At 49.4% G+C, this 14,944-nt stretch overlaps 1 protein-coding gene across 1 annotated transcript; it reads left to right on the top strand.

The window, feature by feature from the left end:
• The first annotated feature begins 1,600 nt into the window (after positions 1-1,600).
• Positions 1,601-14,839, top strand: MYOC (myocilin). Its single transcript, XM_027612288.2, has 3 exons — positions 1,601-2,274; positions 11,861-11,986; positions 13,498-14,839. Exons 1-3 carry the CDS (start codon positions 1,713-1,715, stop codon positions 14,280-14,282), a joined length of 1,473 nt encoding a protein of 490 aa, XP_027468089.2. The 5' UTR covers positions 1,601-1,712; the 3' UTR covers positions 14,283-14,839.
• Positions 14,840-14,944: the final 105 nt, after the last annotated feature.

Genomic DNA, 14,944 nt, shown 5'->3' on the forward strand with positions numbered 1-14,944 from the left:
AGTTCAGACTGCTTCTTCTCTGCCGCCCCTTTCCTCATCCTCATCTCCATGCTCTTAAATTACCATCTTAATTCACCATGCTTTGCAGTAAGCCTCCCGATCTGTAGTGAAATAAAGATATACATGGGACGATCCCATCTGAGGCTATGTGTGTGCATTTGGGGGGAAGTGTGACCCCAGCAAAGTTTCCTCTCCAGCTGGGAGAGCCCTGCCCCCCCCACCCCCAGACACCAGGGAGGTGCCCAGAGTGTCCTGCGCAGTCTCCAGTATGGTGCCACTGGCTTAATTTTCCTTCCTTAGGGCCTTTTTGCTTTCTCCTTTGGCTTGAATTACGTATCTATCCAGGCATCTACTGAAAATTTATTGAGCACTTATATCGCCAGTCACTGGGGACAAAATGATGAGCAAAGGGATCACAGCCCTACCTTCATGGGGGTTACATTTTCTCATGGAAGAATGACTTTGTCGTTACCAGTAGAAATTGCAGACATTTTATGTTACATTATGGTTGGCGCAGATACCATGCAATAAATAGCATTTCTGCTCAGACTACTTGGAAATTAGGCATCCCTCCCCATTTTTAAAGTATTTAAAGATCTTGTTTTTTAAAGTGTTAATGAAGATGCGGCACCTGGCTGGCTCAGTGGTAGAGCGCGTGACTCTTGACCTCAGGGTCATGAGTTCAAGCCCCATGTTGGGTGTGGAGCCTACTTTAATAAATTAGTTGATTTAAAGTGTTAATGAAGAAGGACATGTATAGTTCAAATTTTAAAAGTATTTTGATAATAGTGTTTCAATATCATATGCTTCCTTTGCAGTCCTATTTATTTTCTACATTTAAAAACACCTTCCTGAGAAGGGTTCCACAGATTTCATCCATGATGATGAAGGTGCTTTTGCTCACACAGACACACACACACACACACACACACACACACACACACTCACACATGGTAAGAACTAGCCTCGAGGCTATCCCTGACAAGGGTGCCTGATACGCCGGGACTGGAATTAGAAAGTCCTCCCAAATACACACCCACACTTGTTTTAAAGCTGGGGGCAAGGGAAGAATTCTGCTTCCAACTGCTTCTACAGGATTGCTGTTCCCTGAAGCCTGGTGGCATGCTGCCCCTGTATTCTGGCTGGCTGTTATTTGTCTGTCACTGCCACAGGGACAGAGGGACTGTGTCTTAGGAATGTCTGCATCCCCGGTTTCTAGCACAGTCCACGATACGGAAGCAGGTCTCAATAAAGTTTGCAGAGTAAATGGAAATATAAACTAGAAATGCATCCTTGTTGAAATAGACATGCATGTGATCATGTTGGGTGAAGTGGGCCCTGTGTGGACGTGTGTGCACAAAATAGGAGGGGATATAGGGACTATTGTAGGGATACGGGGTGCATAAAGTGAGACATTCTTTTTGAAAAGAAACTCCAAACAGACTTCTGGAATGTCATATTCTAAGACGTTTTCTGGCTGTGTAAAAACAATTCCCCTGTGCATGGCCCCGCCCAGCCTCACGTGACCACCTCTTGCTCCCCCCACACAGGGGTGGTTTCCCAGTGTATATAAAGCTCTGTGCAGCCAAGGCATGAGCCAGCCGGGCCACCCATCTGGACGCCTCACAGGGTGGGAGAGCTTTCCCGGGGAAGCCTTGCCCAGTCTCTGCCCTGAGGGCCTCTGTGCCCATCACTGCAGCAGCAGGCCCAAGATGCCAGTTGCCCAGCTGCTGCTTCTGACCTGTCTTGTATGGGGTTTGGAGGCCAGGACGGCCCAGCTCCGGAAGGCCAATGACCCGAGCGGCCGATGCCAGTATATCTTCAGTGTGGCCAGCCCCAGTGAGTCCAGCTGCCCCGAGGAGGGCCAGGCCACGCCAGCCATCCAGGACTTGCAGAGAGACAGCAGTGCCCAGCGGGCAGACCTGGAGTCCACCAAAGCCCGGCTTAGCTCCCTGGAAGGCATCCTCCACCAGCTGGCCTTGGGCCAGGCTGCTGGGCCCTCGCAGACCCACGAGGGGCTGCAGAGGGAGCTGGGCACCCTGAGAAGGGAGCGGGAACAGCTGGAGACCCAAAGCAGGGAGCTGGAGGTGGCCTACAGCAACCTCCTCCGCGACAAGTCAGCTCTGGAAGAAGAGAAGAGGCGACTGGGGGAAGAGAATGCGGATCTGGCCCAGAGACTGGAAAGCAGAAGCCAGGAGGCAGCGAGGCTGAGAAAGGGCCAGTGTCCCCAGGACCACAGCTCCTCTCAGGATGTGCCACCAGGCTCCAGGGAAGGTAAGAATGTGGGGTGAGGGGCTCCCGAGTCCAGAAGGTGACATGGCTCATAGTGACCTGTTATGGGCGGCCCGGGCTTGCCTTTCCTTGCCCTCTCCTCTCGCCCTGAGACTGTCCATCTAGCACGAGGCAGACGAATGAAAAGCAACCACTGTCACATATTACTAGTCATTTAGCTCCTGAGAGTTCCGTTTGGGCTGGTGGTTCCGAGTTCTTGTGCCTCCCATGATGGCTCCCCCAGTCATAGCAAAGAGAGAAATATAAGGACCAGGTGAGACGTATGTGTATATGATCAGTAGAAAGTTGCCAACTATCCTGCCTAGAAAAGTACCCTTTTGTGAATCTTTGGAAATTGTGATTCCTACCTTTTGTTGTTAAAATGACCTCTATTTATGAGCTAGCAATACATTTATGAAACCATGATAGGTGGTAGGGTTTTTTTTTTGTTTTTTTTTAATGTGCTGTCTTGGCAAAATAAAGAGGTGGCAACCCCTTTGTCGGGTTCCTCAGTATGTTGTTTGGGAAGTTTTCTTACTCTTTGCCCAATCCGAGAACCTCTGCTTTCAAGTCCCCAGGCCACTCCTTGAGGTGGCTCTTTCTAACTGAGACGCTCTTCAGTTCATCCTGGTCCCTGCTCGAAGGTGAGTCCATGCGAGCGCACTGTGAGAGGGGGCACTCTGTCTCCATTATTCGGGAGGATGGTATTTGTGTCACTTTTTGTGAAATTGTGCTCCCAAATATTCCCTGTTTCATATTAGTTTTCCGATCAGGAGGAAACAAGTGAGCAAATCTGAATGGGGGACAGTTAGTCCAGATTCTTCAGAGATGTCAACATCATGAAAGAAAGACGAGGGGGTGGGGCTTGTTCTAGGTTGTAGAAGGCTAAGGAGATGTGGTGGCCAAATGCGGTGCCCGGCTTTGGATTGGGTCTTACATCCAGGGGAGAAGAGCCACAGGGACAGGTTTGGAATCATTGAGGAAATTTGAAGATAGACTACTTTCTTAGGTCCTATTATTGATTAATGCTCAGTTCCTTGGCCGAGAGATGGTATCGTGGTTATGAAGCATATCCTTCTTCTAAGGAGGCACATACTCAAGTACTAGGGCATAAATTCTCAGAATGGCTGCAATTTACTTTCAAATGGTTCAACAAAAACTATAAATGTATCAAAAAGGGAAAACAAATGTGGCAAAATATTAACAAATGGTGAATCTCAGGGATGAGCACACGAGGGGGGGTGCTTTATTGTATGATTCTTTCAACTTTTCAAATGGTTTGGAAATCTTCAAAATAAAATGATTATTTTTTTAAAAGGGCTTTCTAGGGTCACCTGGGTGGCTCAAATGGTTAAGCATCCAGCTCTTGACCTCAGCTCAGGTCTTGATCTTAGGGTCATGAGTTCAAGCTCCACATAGGGCTCTGTGCTGGGCATGGAGCCTACTTTAAAAAAAAAAAAAAAAAAAAGGCTTTCTACCTGAGAGGCAAAATCTGCATGTAAATGAGACCGAAAAAACCCAAGAGTCCATGCCAGGGTATGACCTTGGACAAGTCACTTAACCTCTGCACCTTGGTTTTTTATCTGTTACGTGGTAATGAAAATTCCTCCTGTGAATGATTTTTGTGGGGTTCAAACAAAATAACTCTCAAGTGTAAAGGATTTTTAAAAATCCTGTATTTTGGGGCGCCTGGGTGGCTCAGTCGTTAAGCGTCTGCCTTCGGCTCGGGTCATGGTCCCAGGGTCCTGGGATCGAGCCCCACATCGGGCTCCCCACTCTGCGGGAGGCCCTCTTCTCCCTCCCCCACTCACCCTGCTTGTGTTCCCTCTCTCGCTGTGTCTCTCTCTGTCAAATAAATAAAAATATCTTAAAAAAAAATCCTGTATTTCTATAGTTGGAAGAGACTTGATTCTAAATTTTACAACAAAGAAAAATAAGGTCTGAAGACACCAAGTGCCCCGGGTGGCACAATGATCGGTGGTGGCACGAAGACTTGTTGAACCTGAGTCTCTGAGTACAGATAAAAGAATCAGTGTTAATAGAAACATGATGAAGCATTACTTATTTCAGACTGTTAAGTGATGGAGTCATATTCTCAACCAAAACCCGTGTGTGTGTGTGTGTGTGTGTGTGTGTGTGTGTGTGTGTGTGTGAAAACAGGCAATATTTTGGTTTTTTATTGCCCTGTGGTCATTTAACAAGACTTAGGGAATTTATTGGATGTGTTTTCTAATTTTACATTTCTTTTTCTTCTTTCCAGCTTGTCTACTTTTGAAATAAGGACAACAGCCCCTTAGACTGAACTCCAAGCTTGGAAAGTCTTTTTAGCAATTTTTTTTTCCATGAGCAGGAATTACATTAGTCCAGGAATGTAGAGCTGCAGAAGCAGCCTGCAGAGCCTCTGAGCCACTGGCTTGTTTTGTGCAGATGTGGAAACTGAGGCCCAGAGCTGGTCCGTGGCCACCTAGTCAGCTAGTGGCAGAGCCAGAACCGAATTCTAATTCAGTCCCTCCCACCTGAGGTCCAGTGGCCCTTCAGGACCTTGAAGTGACCTCCAGTTTATAGAACCTAAAGATAAAAGACAGGACGTTTACCTTTATTTTACTATTATTATTATTATTAAAGATTTTATTTTAAATAATCTCTACACCCAACATGGGGCTCGAACTCACAACCCTGAGATCAAGAGTCACATGCTCCACCAACCGAGCCGGCTAGGCGCTCCAGGAAGGTTACATTTAAACATCAGGGAAAGAAACGTTTTGAACAAAAGATGGGCTTCAAGGTCCTAGATCTGAGGGTAAAGGGCTTTCTGGGCGACTGGAATTCAAGTGTGGGTGTGCTTCGTGTAGGGGCAGCAAGAGCTGGGGGGGTTTGGGTGGAGGGAAGGGCTTAGTGAGGCTGCCTCCAGCAGAGGGAGGCCACAGAAGGTGGACTTTTTCTCACTCTGTCATTCACACCATCACCACAGCTGTCTTTATTGTGTAATTGTTACCTAGAGAAAGATCTCCTTAGAAACACAGAAATCACTTGTTGACGTGTGTGTTTGTGTGTGTGTACATGTGAGAGAATTGAGATAATATATGTATATATATATAATTTTGTAGTAATCGCTTTGTAGCAAAATGTCTGGAAACCTATTAAGCCCATGGGGCGCCTGGGTGGCTCAGTTGTTAAGTGTCTGCCTTCAGCTCAGGTCATGGTCCCAGGGTCCTGGGATCGAGCCCCACATCGGCTCCCTGCTCGGCAGGAAGCCTGCTCTCCCTCTCCCACTCCCCTTGCTTGTGTTCCCTCTCTTGCTGTCTCTCTGTCAAATAAATAAATAAAATCTTAAAAAAAAAAAAAACCTATTAAGCCCAAAGTAGAAAAATACAGATTACCAGATGATCTTATCAGAGTTGGTTATTAGTGTTGCAAGAGAAGCCTCCCTTTCCCTTTATCTGACCTCTACTTCAGATTGGTCCTCCCAGAGAACAGAGCCTGGGATGGGGGCTTGTGTGCAGTGGTATATGTGGGCAGGGAGCAGAAGCCAGGACAGAGGAGAGTGAGTCAGGGAAGGAAGGGGATCCAATAAGGAGTGGGGGGGCATTCTCCAGTGGAGCCCCACAGTGGGTGGTGGAAGCCTGAGCCCACCACGCCCTCCTGGGGAGCTGTGTAAAATGCAGCGGAGGAAGGAAGCATTCATTCATGCATCCGATACTCTGCTGGCCCAGGATCATCGCGCCAGAGGGTATATCCCACTTCCAGTTTGTGCAGATGTGGCACCAGGCTAGCTCTTGCAGAGAGTGAGAGAAGCTGGGTCAGGGCAGCTGAGGCAGGGTCCTGGCAGGGGACATTGGCACAAGGCAGGTGGCTACACAATGACTGGGTAAAGGTGGGCAGGATATGAAGGAAGAGCACCAGAGGTGTTCAGTGCAAGTGCTGCAGATAATAATCTCTTGTGGGGGTTGCTAGGCAGATTAGAAGTAACAGTGCCCGCACAGGGTGGGCATGCAGTAAGTGGATCATAACTCTGAAGGGTTTCTTTTGCTTGAGCTGCGCTACTGTTTTAAAATGTCATTTAATGATTAAAACATCAACACGTACATAGCATTTTTGTAACACATTGTACCTGGAGCAACACCCAAGACATTAGTCTGCTAGTCAATCTAGGTTAAGCTCTCTAGAATGTGTCTGCAAAGCAAAGGTAAGGGAGATAGGGCAGAGCATGCAGAAAATTTCCAAAATTTTGTAAGAGACATGAACTTTTCAACCACAGAAGGACTGAGTTTTAATAGAAACAAATAAAAGCTCTAAAAATATTTAGCTATTCGGTACAATACAGTCCTTAATATTTTCATAACCTTTTTGTTTTCACCCCACAGAGTGAAATATGAGTGATTTTTAAACATTCCAGAGAAATTTTAATTTTGATACATTTTTATTGAGGACGTTTCATTTATAGTTCGAGCCAAGAATACTGAGGCGCAGAGAGGTTGAGTAACTTGGCGGAAGTCACACACCTGGTACAGGGCAGGCCCGACCTGGAAAGCTATAAGTTGGGGCCCAGTCCAGGCTCGTTCACACAACTGCTTCCCAGCCTTTGGGCTGTGGGCATCCTCTCCCACAGGCTTCTGTCCTCATTCCAGACAGCTCTCCTCTGGGAGCCGACCATTGCCAGGTGCTCCTGGCTGAGACAACCAAGAAGCAGCCAGCGGACTTGTCATCCACCCATCCCGTCTGCCAGCTGAGAAGGGGCCGTGCAGTCATTCCGAAAGCCATTCTCTGACATTATGTTTCACTGTGGTTCTTGTTTACTCCAAAGACGGCACATGAGGTGAGGTTCCAGCAACCGCGAAGAAAGGCAGTGAGGGTGAGGCTGGGAGAGGGAGAGGCAGAGGGAGAGGGAGAGGCAGAGAGGAAGAGACCTGGAGAGGGAGGAAGAAAAGGACCCCCTGTGCAGAGCCGCGAGGGCCTCGGTGGCCCCAGGAAAGGAACTCTGCACGAGCCAGGCACCTGGCCCCTCTCCTTTGGCAGCTGGTCCCCAGGGGCACGGCCTGGGAGCTGTGTGCGCACGCGCAGCAGTGCGCGGGAATCCGAGCTCGGCTCCAGGAGTGGGTCACCCCCCAAAGTTCTGAGCGGCAAGCTGGAGGCTTTTGGGAAGCCTCAGGTAGCCGTCTGCACCCAGTCAGGAGACAGAATCCACACGGCAAGTTAAGTCTTGCAAGTTATATATTAAAAATATAAAGAATGGAGTACGATGAAAGAGCAACTATGACATATAAGTAAACTCCACACGGCACCCGGGCCGAGGGAAGGTCCCAGAGGAAGGACAAACTTGGAAGGGGGTCAGGCCTCACTGAGGAAGGGGAGGTGCAGCCCATCGGAAAGCGGAGAAGAGCTTCTCCAGGCTGGAACTGGAACGACCACCTCCCGAGGGCGACCGGCAGCCTGCGGCGTGGGCACAGTGGAGGCAGGGACAGGCTGCGCGAGGGGGGCTTGCAGAGGAGGCCGGCTGAGCACGGGGTCCCTGTGCAGGGACTCTGGGTTCCGTGTTGACAGGGCTGTTGGAAAGGTTATGGCCAGGCTGAGGCTGCAAGGTCACAGAGGAACCACGTCTTGGACCCGTGGCTGGGGCAGGGCTCCACGCGATGTCCTCGTGCTCACACTGCCAACCCAGTCCCCGGGGGCTGCTGCCGCGGACCTTCCTCCCACAATGTCCGTCCAGCGCCCTCTACCGAGAAAGCTTGACATCGTGCCCACTTTACAGGAGAAATCCTTGTTTTTCGGAAAGCATCTAGGGAAGGATGCATTTGGCACCAAGGGGCAATTAATTTATAACTGACAAACTTCCCCCACCACAGGTTGGAAAGTTTTGCAACTGCCATGGCCTTGGCAGACTTGGCTCAAGTCCTAGTCCCACCACTAACTAACTGTGTGACCTTAGGCAAGTTACTTAACCTCTCTGAGCCTGCTTCCTCTTTGGCAAAATGAAGATAATATCGTCCACGTCAGGACTGTTATGTGGAATAGAGGTGATAAGCACAGGACCTGAATCATAGGAGGCACTTAATAACTAATAATTAAATTAGTGGCAGACTGCAGTCCTAAAGCCTTTTTCTATTTCTTTAAAAGTTGTGAAGGTATCCAGATCACATAAATAATTTCTATGAAACTGCTTTGAAATGCGGAAAGAGCCATAAGTACCTGCTAATCGTGTCTTTTCACAAAGGATCTGTTTTCAGTACTTCAATATTTTAGTGATCTTCAGGGAAGTCACCCTGGAAAATGCCGGTCTGGGTTTGTTTTCCCCACTTGCTTTATCCCCTCTGTGGCTAAAGTGGGCATTTTTCTTAATTTTCTTCTCATTGATTTGCAGGTGTGTACCCTGACTTTTCTCAGTATATATCTATTTCTCAGTAAGTCACTAAGCTCCATGATCATCCTAGCCACATTCACAGAATAAAATAATGTGCATCAAGGGCGCAGAAGAAGGAGCTGGAACATGGGAGGCCCTTGTATGGCAACTGTGAGTCCCGGAGCTGAAGGGCAGGGAACTGGGCTGGGGCAAGGGAATCTTCTAGAAGCTTTGTAGAAATGCCACTGCAGTATTTCTCACCTCACATTGCCTAAAACTAGCTCCGGTATCCTGAGAATTAATAGAAACAACTAAAGCAGTTTGAATTATTCGGAGGAAAGGTACCAAGGAAAAGAAACAGCTCACCTCAGGAGTTTGCTCAATGACCTGCTTTTGAGAACTTGCCCTGCCAGGCGTTGCCACGTATTTGAGCCTCTGCCCAGTGTGGGAGGCTGGGCAGGCAAGGCAGGCGTGGGTTGCTCCTGATAGCCAGGGGTCGAGTCTCTGTCATTATGTTTTAGGCCTAAGACAAGGCGTGGAGACGGGAGAGGCAGACCAAGAGGGTGAAGGCCTGTACTCCAGGAAGCAGGGATGGTTACAAACAGCTCTGCTCGCCCCTTGTAGGGGAGAGGGGTCCCTCACTCTTACCTTTTCCTGGCAGCATGGAAGAGCAGGGAATCTCGGGCACCCCGCCCCTGCCATGCCGACCACTGGTCAGCACCAATTCCCGGGAGAGGAGGACGGTGGCTCGTGAGGGTCCTCAGTTGGTCTAGGGAACCTCCATCTGACCTAGTGAATCAGCCTCTGCCCTGGGTACCTACCCCCTTAGGTCGAGGCAATCTTCAGAGTGAGGAGCAGAGGAGTCTTCTCGCCTCCACAGATTTTCAGGCAGACAGAAGGAGATTCAGGGAACGAAATGAATTTCCTAGGACCCTCCAGGAGCCATTTGGATTGTCCAAGGGGTCCTTATTCCCAGAGCAGCCTGGAATGAACCCATGTTACTCCTCAGTGAGAGGACTTTGCCAGACCATGAACTCCTCAAGGGGACCATGGACCAACTGTAATTATTCACCGTGTATCTCCACACCTTGCACAACTTTGCACCGGTAGGTGTCCCAGAGGGGCTGGCTATTTAGATGGGTGGACAACTCCCCAAGGCTGGGGAGACTGAAGACGTGCCATGTTCCTGGAGGTATTCCTGATCGCCCCTGGAGTTTGGGGCACACATCTAGAATGTCCTCAGTTGGTTACACATTTTGGCTTAAGGGTCTTAACTGCTCATGCAGCCCACTCGGGACTGAGGGACATCCCAGGGTGGGAGGACGCACCCCCTCCAGGGCTGTCACTCCTGGGGAGGCCAGTTAACGCCGGGCAGAGAGCACAGCAGCGGGCAGCCCCACGCAAGCCTGAGAGCTTCTTAGCTAGATAGGAAATGTTCTCTACCTCCTTCTAGTACTGTGCGTTGAAGCTAAATACAGCAACTATAAGAGGCACCTGAGTCCAGACATGTGAAAATGTGAAAAAATGTGTGTGGCTTAAAACTGATGACATGTGTGTAGCCAGAGGGGTTAAGTGTTCCACTGTCAGCTTCTGTGCCTGCAAGGTTAAACTGAGTAAAGTGAAGCAAACACGTGATAGGAGACAGAAGGTCTTCCCGACCTTCTTGGCTGTGCGGGAGCCCAGCCCCAGGCACTGACTGCCCTCGGGGACCGTGACACAGGAATCCTGAGTGGGGAGCCAGGCCACTCAAGGGGCAGACAGCTGAGATGACCAGCAAGAGAAAAGGCCAATGTTTTAAGCATCTTTTTTATTCTGAGGGTTTGACGTCTGGGCCTCGCAGGGTTAGCTGATTCCTGGAGACCCTGTATGACTCACCTACCAGCACGCCTTTCACATGCACACCCACCGACCCATAGCCCGCACCCCGCCCCACCCCGCTCCACCCCCGCGTCCCGCCCCGCCTCCACGCCCCGCCTCCGTGGGCTCTGGCTCTCGCACTCAAGGCCACTGTCCACCTGCCCGACACCTCAGAGCGGGGGACCAGACAACTAGGGACAGCCCCATGCCCCTGAGCTTGCTGAAATTATTCACATTAGCCAATCCTAAGCCTGCTTACCCGGCCTCACCCGCTCCTTCCCACAGGAAAAACAATAAAGGTTCTTGCCCATGTTTCCCCTCCCTCCTGAGTGACCCTGGTGCTGACCCATGTGGCCCCTATGGCGTGGGTGTCCCTGCCCCTTGGGAGCAGTGAGTATAACAGACTATCTTCTCATTAGCTGTCAACTCCTGATCTGTTGGCCTCATCATACCTGAATCATAAACCTACATTTTAAAACAGCTAAGCCTGTTCCTCGTGACTTTTGCTTTTTCCTTGTATTCAAGGACTCCTGTATAAGCCTAATCCTAAACCGAAGTAGCGAAGTGTGACAAAGTGTGGTAACTTCATGTCTAACTGGTGTCCTCCACACCCCTTCCCTCAACGTGCGCAACCCCCACCCTCGCCTGCGAACTCTTGTAGGAAGCCCGCACACTCTGTCCTTGTCCAAAACTGGTCCCAGAAAGGGATCTGACAGACTATTTCATTTGAGCATGAAAAGCTGAATACGTTACCTCTCACAGGAACATTTGCATCATGACAGGGAAAAGAACCTTATGTCATGCAGGGAATCATTAATTGTTGAATTTCAGGCATCCCCGAAGATGGTGAAGACCTTCTTAATATCCCTGAATCACACCTCAACTGCTCATAAATTAGGGAATTATTTTAATTGTGTACAAGTTTACTTTATTTTATTTTGAATACCCTATTCTGTGCAAGACACATCGCTGTGCAATTTATTAGTTGTGAGCTTTTTGTTATGGGAATTTTTCAAACATTCACAAAAGTAGAGAGAACAACAAGAACCCCAGTGTACCCATCACCAAGTTCCAACAGTTGTCCACCAAATCCAATCTTGTTTTATCTCCACCCCAATGCTACATATTTATTATCTTTTTAAAAAATCTTTTTTTTAAGTTTTATTTAAGTTATCTCTACACCCATCTACACCCAACGTGGGGCTTGAACTCACAGCCCCAAGATCAAGAGTCACATGTTCTTCTGACTGAGCCAGCCAGACCCCTACATATTTATTGTCTTAAAACAAATCCCAAACCATCATATCTTTGGAAGTCTATTTAAATACCATCCTCAGCATAGTCATTGGGCCGTTTGTCCTCATACTACAAGTTTGTCTCTTTCTTTTAATATAGTTTCTAAATGGAATGTGGAGACTGTGAACTTCCAGGAACTGAAGTCAGAGTTAACTGAGGTTCCTGCTTCCCGAATCCTGAAGGAGAGTCCATCTGGCCATCCCGTGAATGAGGAGGGAGACGCTGGTATGAAGTTAAATTTCTTCCCTTTTGTACACACATGGTCTTTATCTGTGACTGTTCTGTGTTCAGAGTTGGTCAGCCCGTTTTGCGGGGAGGGCGGACCACTGGTCATCCCTGGCAGCGAGGCAGGGAAGGGGGAGAGGAAGAGTCCCTCTCTGCTTCCTTTCCAGAGCTCGCGGGCAGGATGTCGGCCTTTCCTAGCAAAGCCCTGTATCTCACTCACCACCCACTTGGGGATGGTGGGCTCAGCTGCGCTGCACTGGGGGAAGAGGAGAGAGAGGTTTATTTCACCCACTTGATTGCCACATAGAAATTTGTTACATTTTTTAGTAGATCCTTCATATCTTTCTTTATCTTAGGGCCAGATGGATGCACCATCTCAGCACATAGTCAGCACATACTCAGAAAGGTATCTTTTCTGAACTTGGGTACTGAGGAAAAAGTACAGGTGCCCCTCTCCAAAGTGTTCCCTGAAAGCCAGACTTAAGGCAGGCTGTGGTTTTCAGAAACTGTGACTATCCATGTTATTAACAATTATTCCCAGCTGAAGATCATACATGCAATGGGGATGTTTTGAAGTCTTCAAAATACAATTCCCTGAGACATGAGCAGCAAAGACTCCCCACCTTCTACAAAGAAAGTGAAAAAAAAAAAAAAGCACAGAGATCTGTTGTGTTTATTTCAGCTAAATCTAAATTTTCAACCATCTCTTCATTACATTTTTAAAAATTATGTTCGGGTTTTATTGTATTAAAATGGTGCCTTTATATGGCCCATCAGTTTGGTCTTGAAGAACTTTGTTTTACAGAGTTTCTTATAATGACTAGATTTTTGTTTCATTTTTATTTTTTAAAAGATTTTATTTATTTATTTGAGAGAGGGAGAGCACGCACAAGTGGGGAGGAAGGGGCAGAAGGAGACGGAGAAGCAGACTCCCTGCTGAGGGAGCCCAACTCGGGGCTCGATCCCAGAGTCCTGAGATCATGACCTGAGCGCAAGGCAGACACCCAACCGACTGAGCCACCCAGGCGCCCCTGTTTCATTTTAAAAAATGAAGCAAATCAGACATGAAAGTCATAAAAAGTAGTATAATGGACACCTGTGAGTTCCTGCCTGCTTCAATCAAATATTAGAAATACAGTTTGAAGTCTTCTGTGCAGCCTTCCTCTTTACAACTGATACTGAAAAGGGGAAGTTCAATTCATATAACATGTTGATCACATAATACGTCCTGGGCATTTACTCTCTACCAAGTACATAACATGTATAATTCCAGTTAACATTTACAACATCCCTACTACCCCAAAACACTATCCCCCTTTACCAATGACCAAGCCAAGGTCGAAGGGGCTGAGGGACCTGAACGTCACCCAGCCAGCGGAGGGCAGAGCCTGACCTTAACCCCAGACGCTCTGTCTCCGGGGTTCTGGCTTTCGCCGGCTCTGCCACGTGGCCACAGGGCGGAAAGATGGTGGAAAGCGTTCTGGGGTTATGCGTGTCTTTAATTCCTCCAGGATGCGGAGAACTGGTTTGGGTAGGAGAGCCGCTCACCCTGAGGAGAGCTGAAACGATCGCGGGCAAGTACGGCGTGTGGATGAGAGACCCGAAGCCCGCCTACCCGCACACCCGGGAGACCACGTGGAGAATCGACACGGTGGGCACGGACATCCGGCAGGTGTTCGAGTACGACGGCGTCCCGCAGTTCCTGCAGGGCTACCCGTCCAAGGTGCACGTGCTGCCGCGGCCCCTGGAGAGCACAGGCGCCGTGGTCTACCGGGGCAGCCTCTACTTCCAGGGCGCCGAGTCCAGAACGCTGGTGCGCTACGAGCTGACCACCGAGGCCGTGAAGGCTGAGAAGGAGCTGCCCGGGGCCGGCTACCACGGGCAGTTCCCCTATTCATGGGGCGGCTACACGGACATCGACCTGGCTGTGGACGAGACAGGGCTCTGGGTCATCTACAGCACGCAGGGGGCCAAAGGCGCCATCGTCCTCTCCAGACTGAACCCAGAGAGCCTGGCCCTTGAACAGACCTGGGAGACTAACATCCGGAAGCAGTCAGTGGCCAACGCCTTCCTCATCTGCGGCCGCCTGTACACTGTCAGCAGCTACTCGGCGCGGGATGCCACGGTCAACTTCACCTACGACCCGGCCACGGGGCGCAGCAAGGCCCTGAGCGTCCCCTTCAAGAACCGCTACAAGTACAGCAGCATGGTGGACTACAACCCCCTGGAGAAGAAGCTCTTCGCCTGGGACAACTTCAACATGGTCACCTACGACATCAGGCTCTCCAGGGTGTGAAGAGCCTCTGGCATCAGGAAAGGCAGCAGGACACGATGGTTAGGGCTCCTGAGGGCAGAGCCCTCCCGCCAAAGCCCCTGCAGCTTTTCTCTGCTTTCTCAGCTTTCATTATTCACCCAGAAGAATGTGGGGTCCCCAGGTCTGCCTGTGTGGGACTAGCAGTCGGGAGAGTTAGACGGCGTCACGGCCGATGGGCTCCTGTCTGGTCAGCTCTTAAATTTAGGGCTCTGTAACCGAAATAGTGCAAGTTCTGCGGTGATCTGGGGCCAAAGTTATAAGGCATAGTAGTATCTTCATGGAAACCACAAGACTTTTTATAAAAGGCCCTCACTGGCTAAAAATGGTGTGTGTGGAGAAGAGCTCGGGCAAAACAGCTTGCCCCACGTGGCACCCAGGGTCGTCCCCTGCATGCTGGGGACATGGTCACCCCACGCCACAGTTAGAAGAAGAGGAGCAGCTCCTGTGGCCTCCGTCTGTATGGTGGGCTTCTAATGCTTCACGTAGCGTCCAGTGGGGCATAGCGTTTGCCCTGTGAAATAAAACCATCTTACATACTATCCTCCTTGAACTTTGTGGGCTACTTTGCTTACGAGAAGAGTACTGATTCTGGCCATCAGATAATTCCTTTGGGTTGGGAGCTGTGATTGCAGGACGCTAACAGT

This window comes from Zalophus californianus, chromosome 10 (assembly GCF_009762305.2).
Source record: "Zalophus californianus isolate mZalCal1 chromosome 10, mZalCal1.pri.v2, whole genome shotgun sequence".
NCBI classification, from domain to species: domain Eukaryota; kingdom Metazoa; phylum Chordata; class Mammalia; order Carnivora; family Otariidae; genus Zalophus; species Zalophus californianus.

What these genes read in the sequence shown, in the direction of transcription:
- MYOC (XM_027612288.2), top strand. Translation starts at nt 1,713, where the DNA reads ATGCCAGTTGCCCAGCTGCTGCTTCTGACCTGTCTTGTATGGGGTTTG. An exon ending in GCCACCAGGCTCCAGGGAAG is followed by an intron (nt 2,275 to 11,860) that starts GTAAGAATGTGG and finishes CTTTTAATATAG; the next exon opens with TTTCTAAATGGAATGTGGAG. An exon ending in GAATGAGGAGGGAGACGCTG is followed by an intron (nt 11,987 to 13,497) that starts GTATGAAGTTAA and finishes TAATTCCTCCAG; the next exon opens with GATGCGGAGAACTGGTTTGG.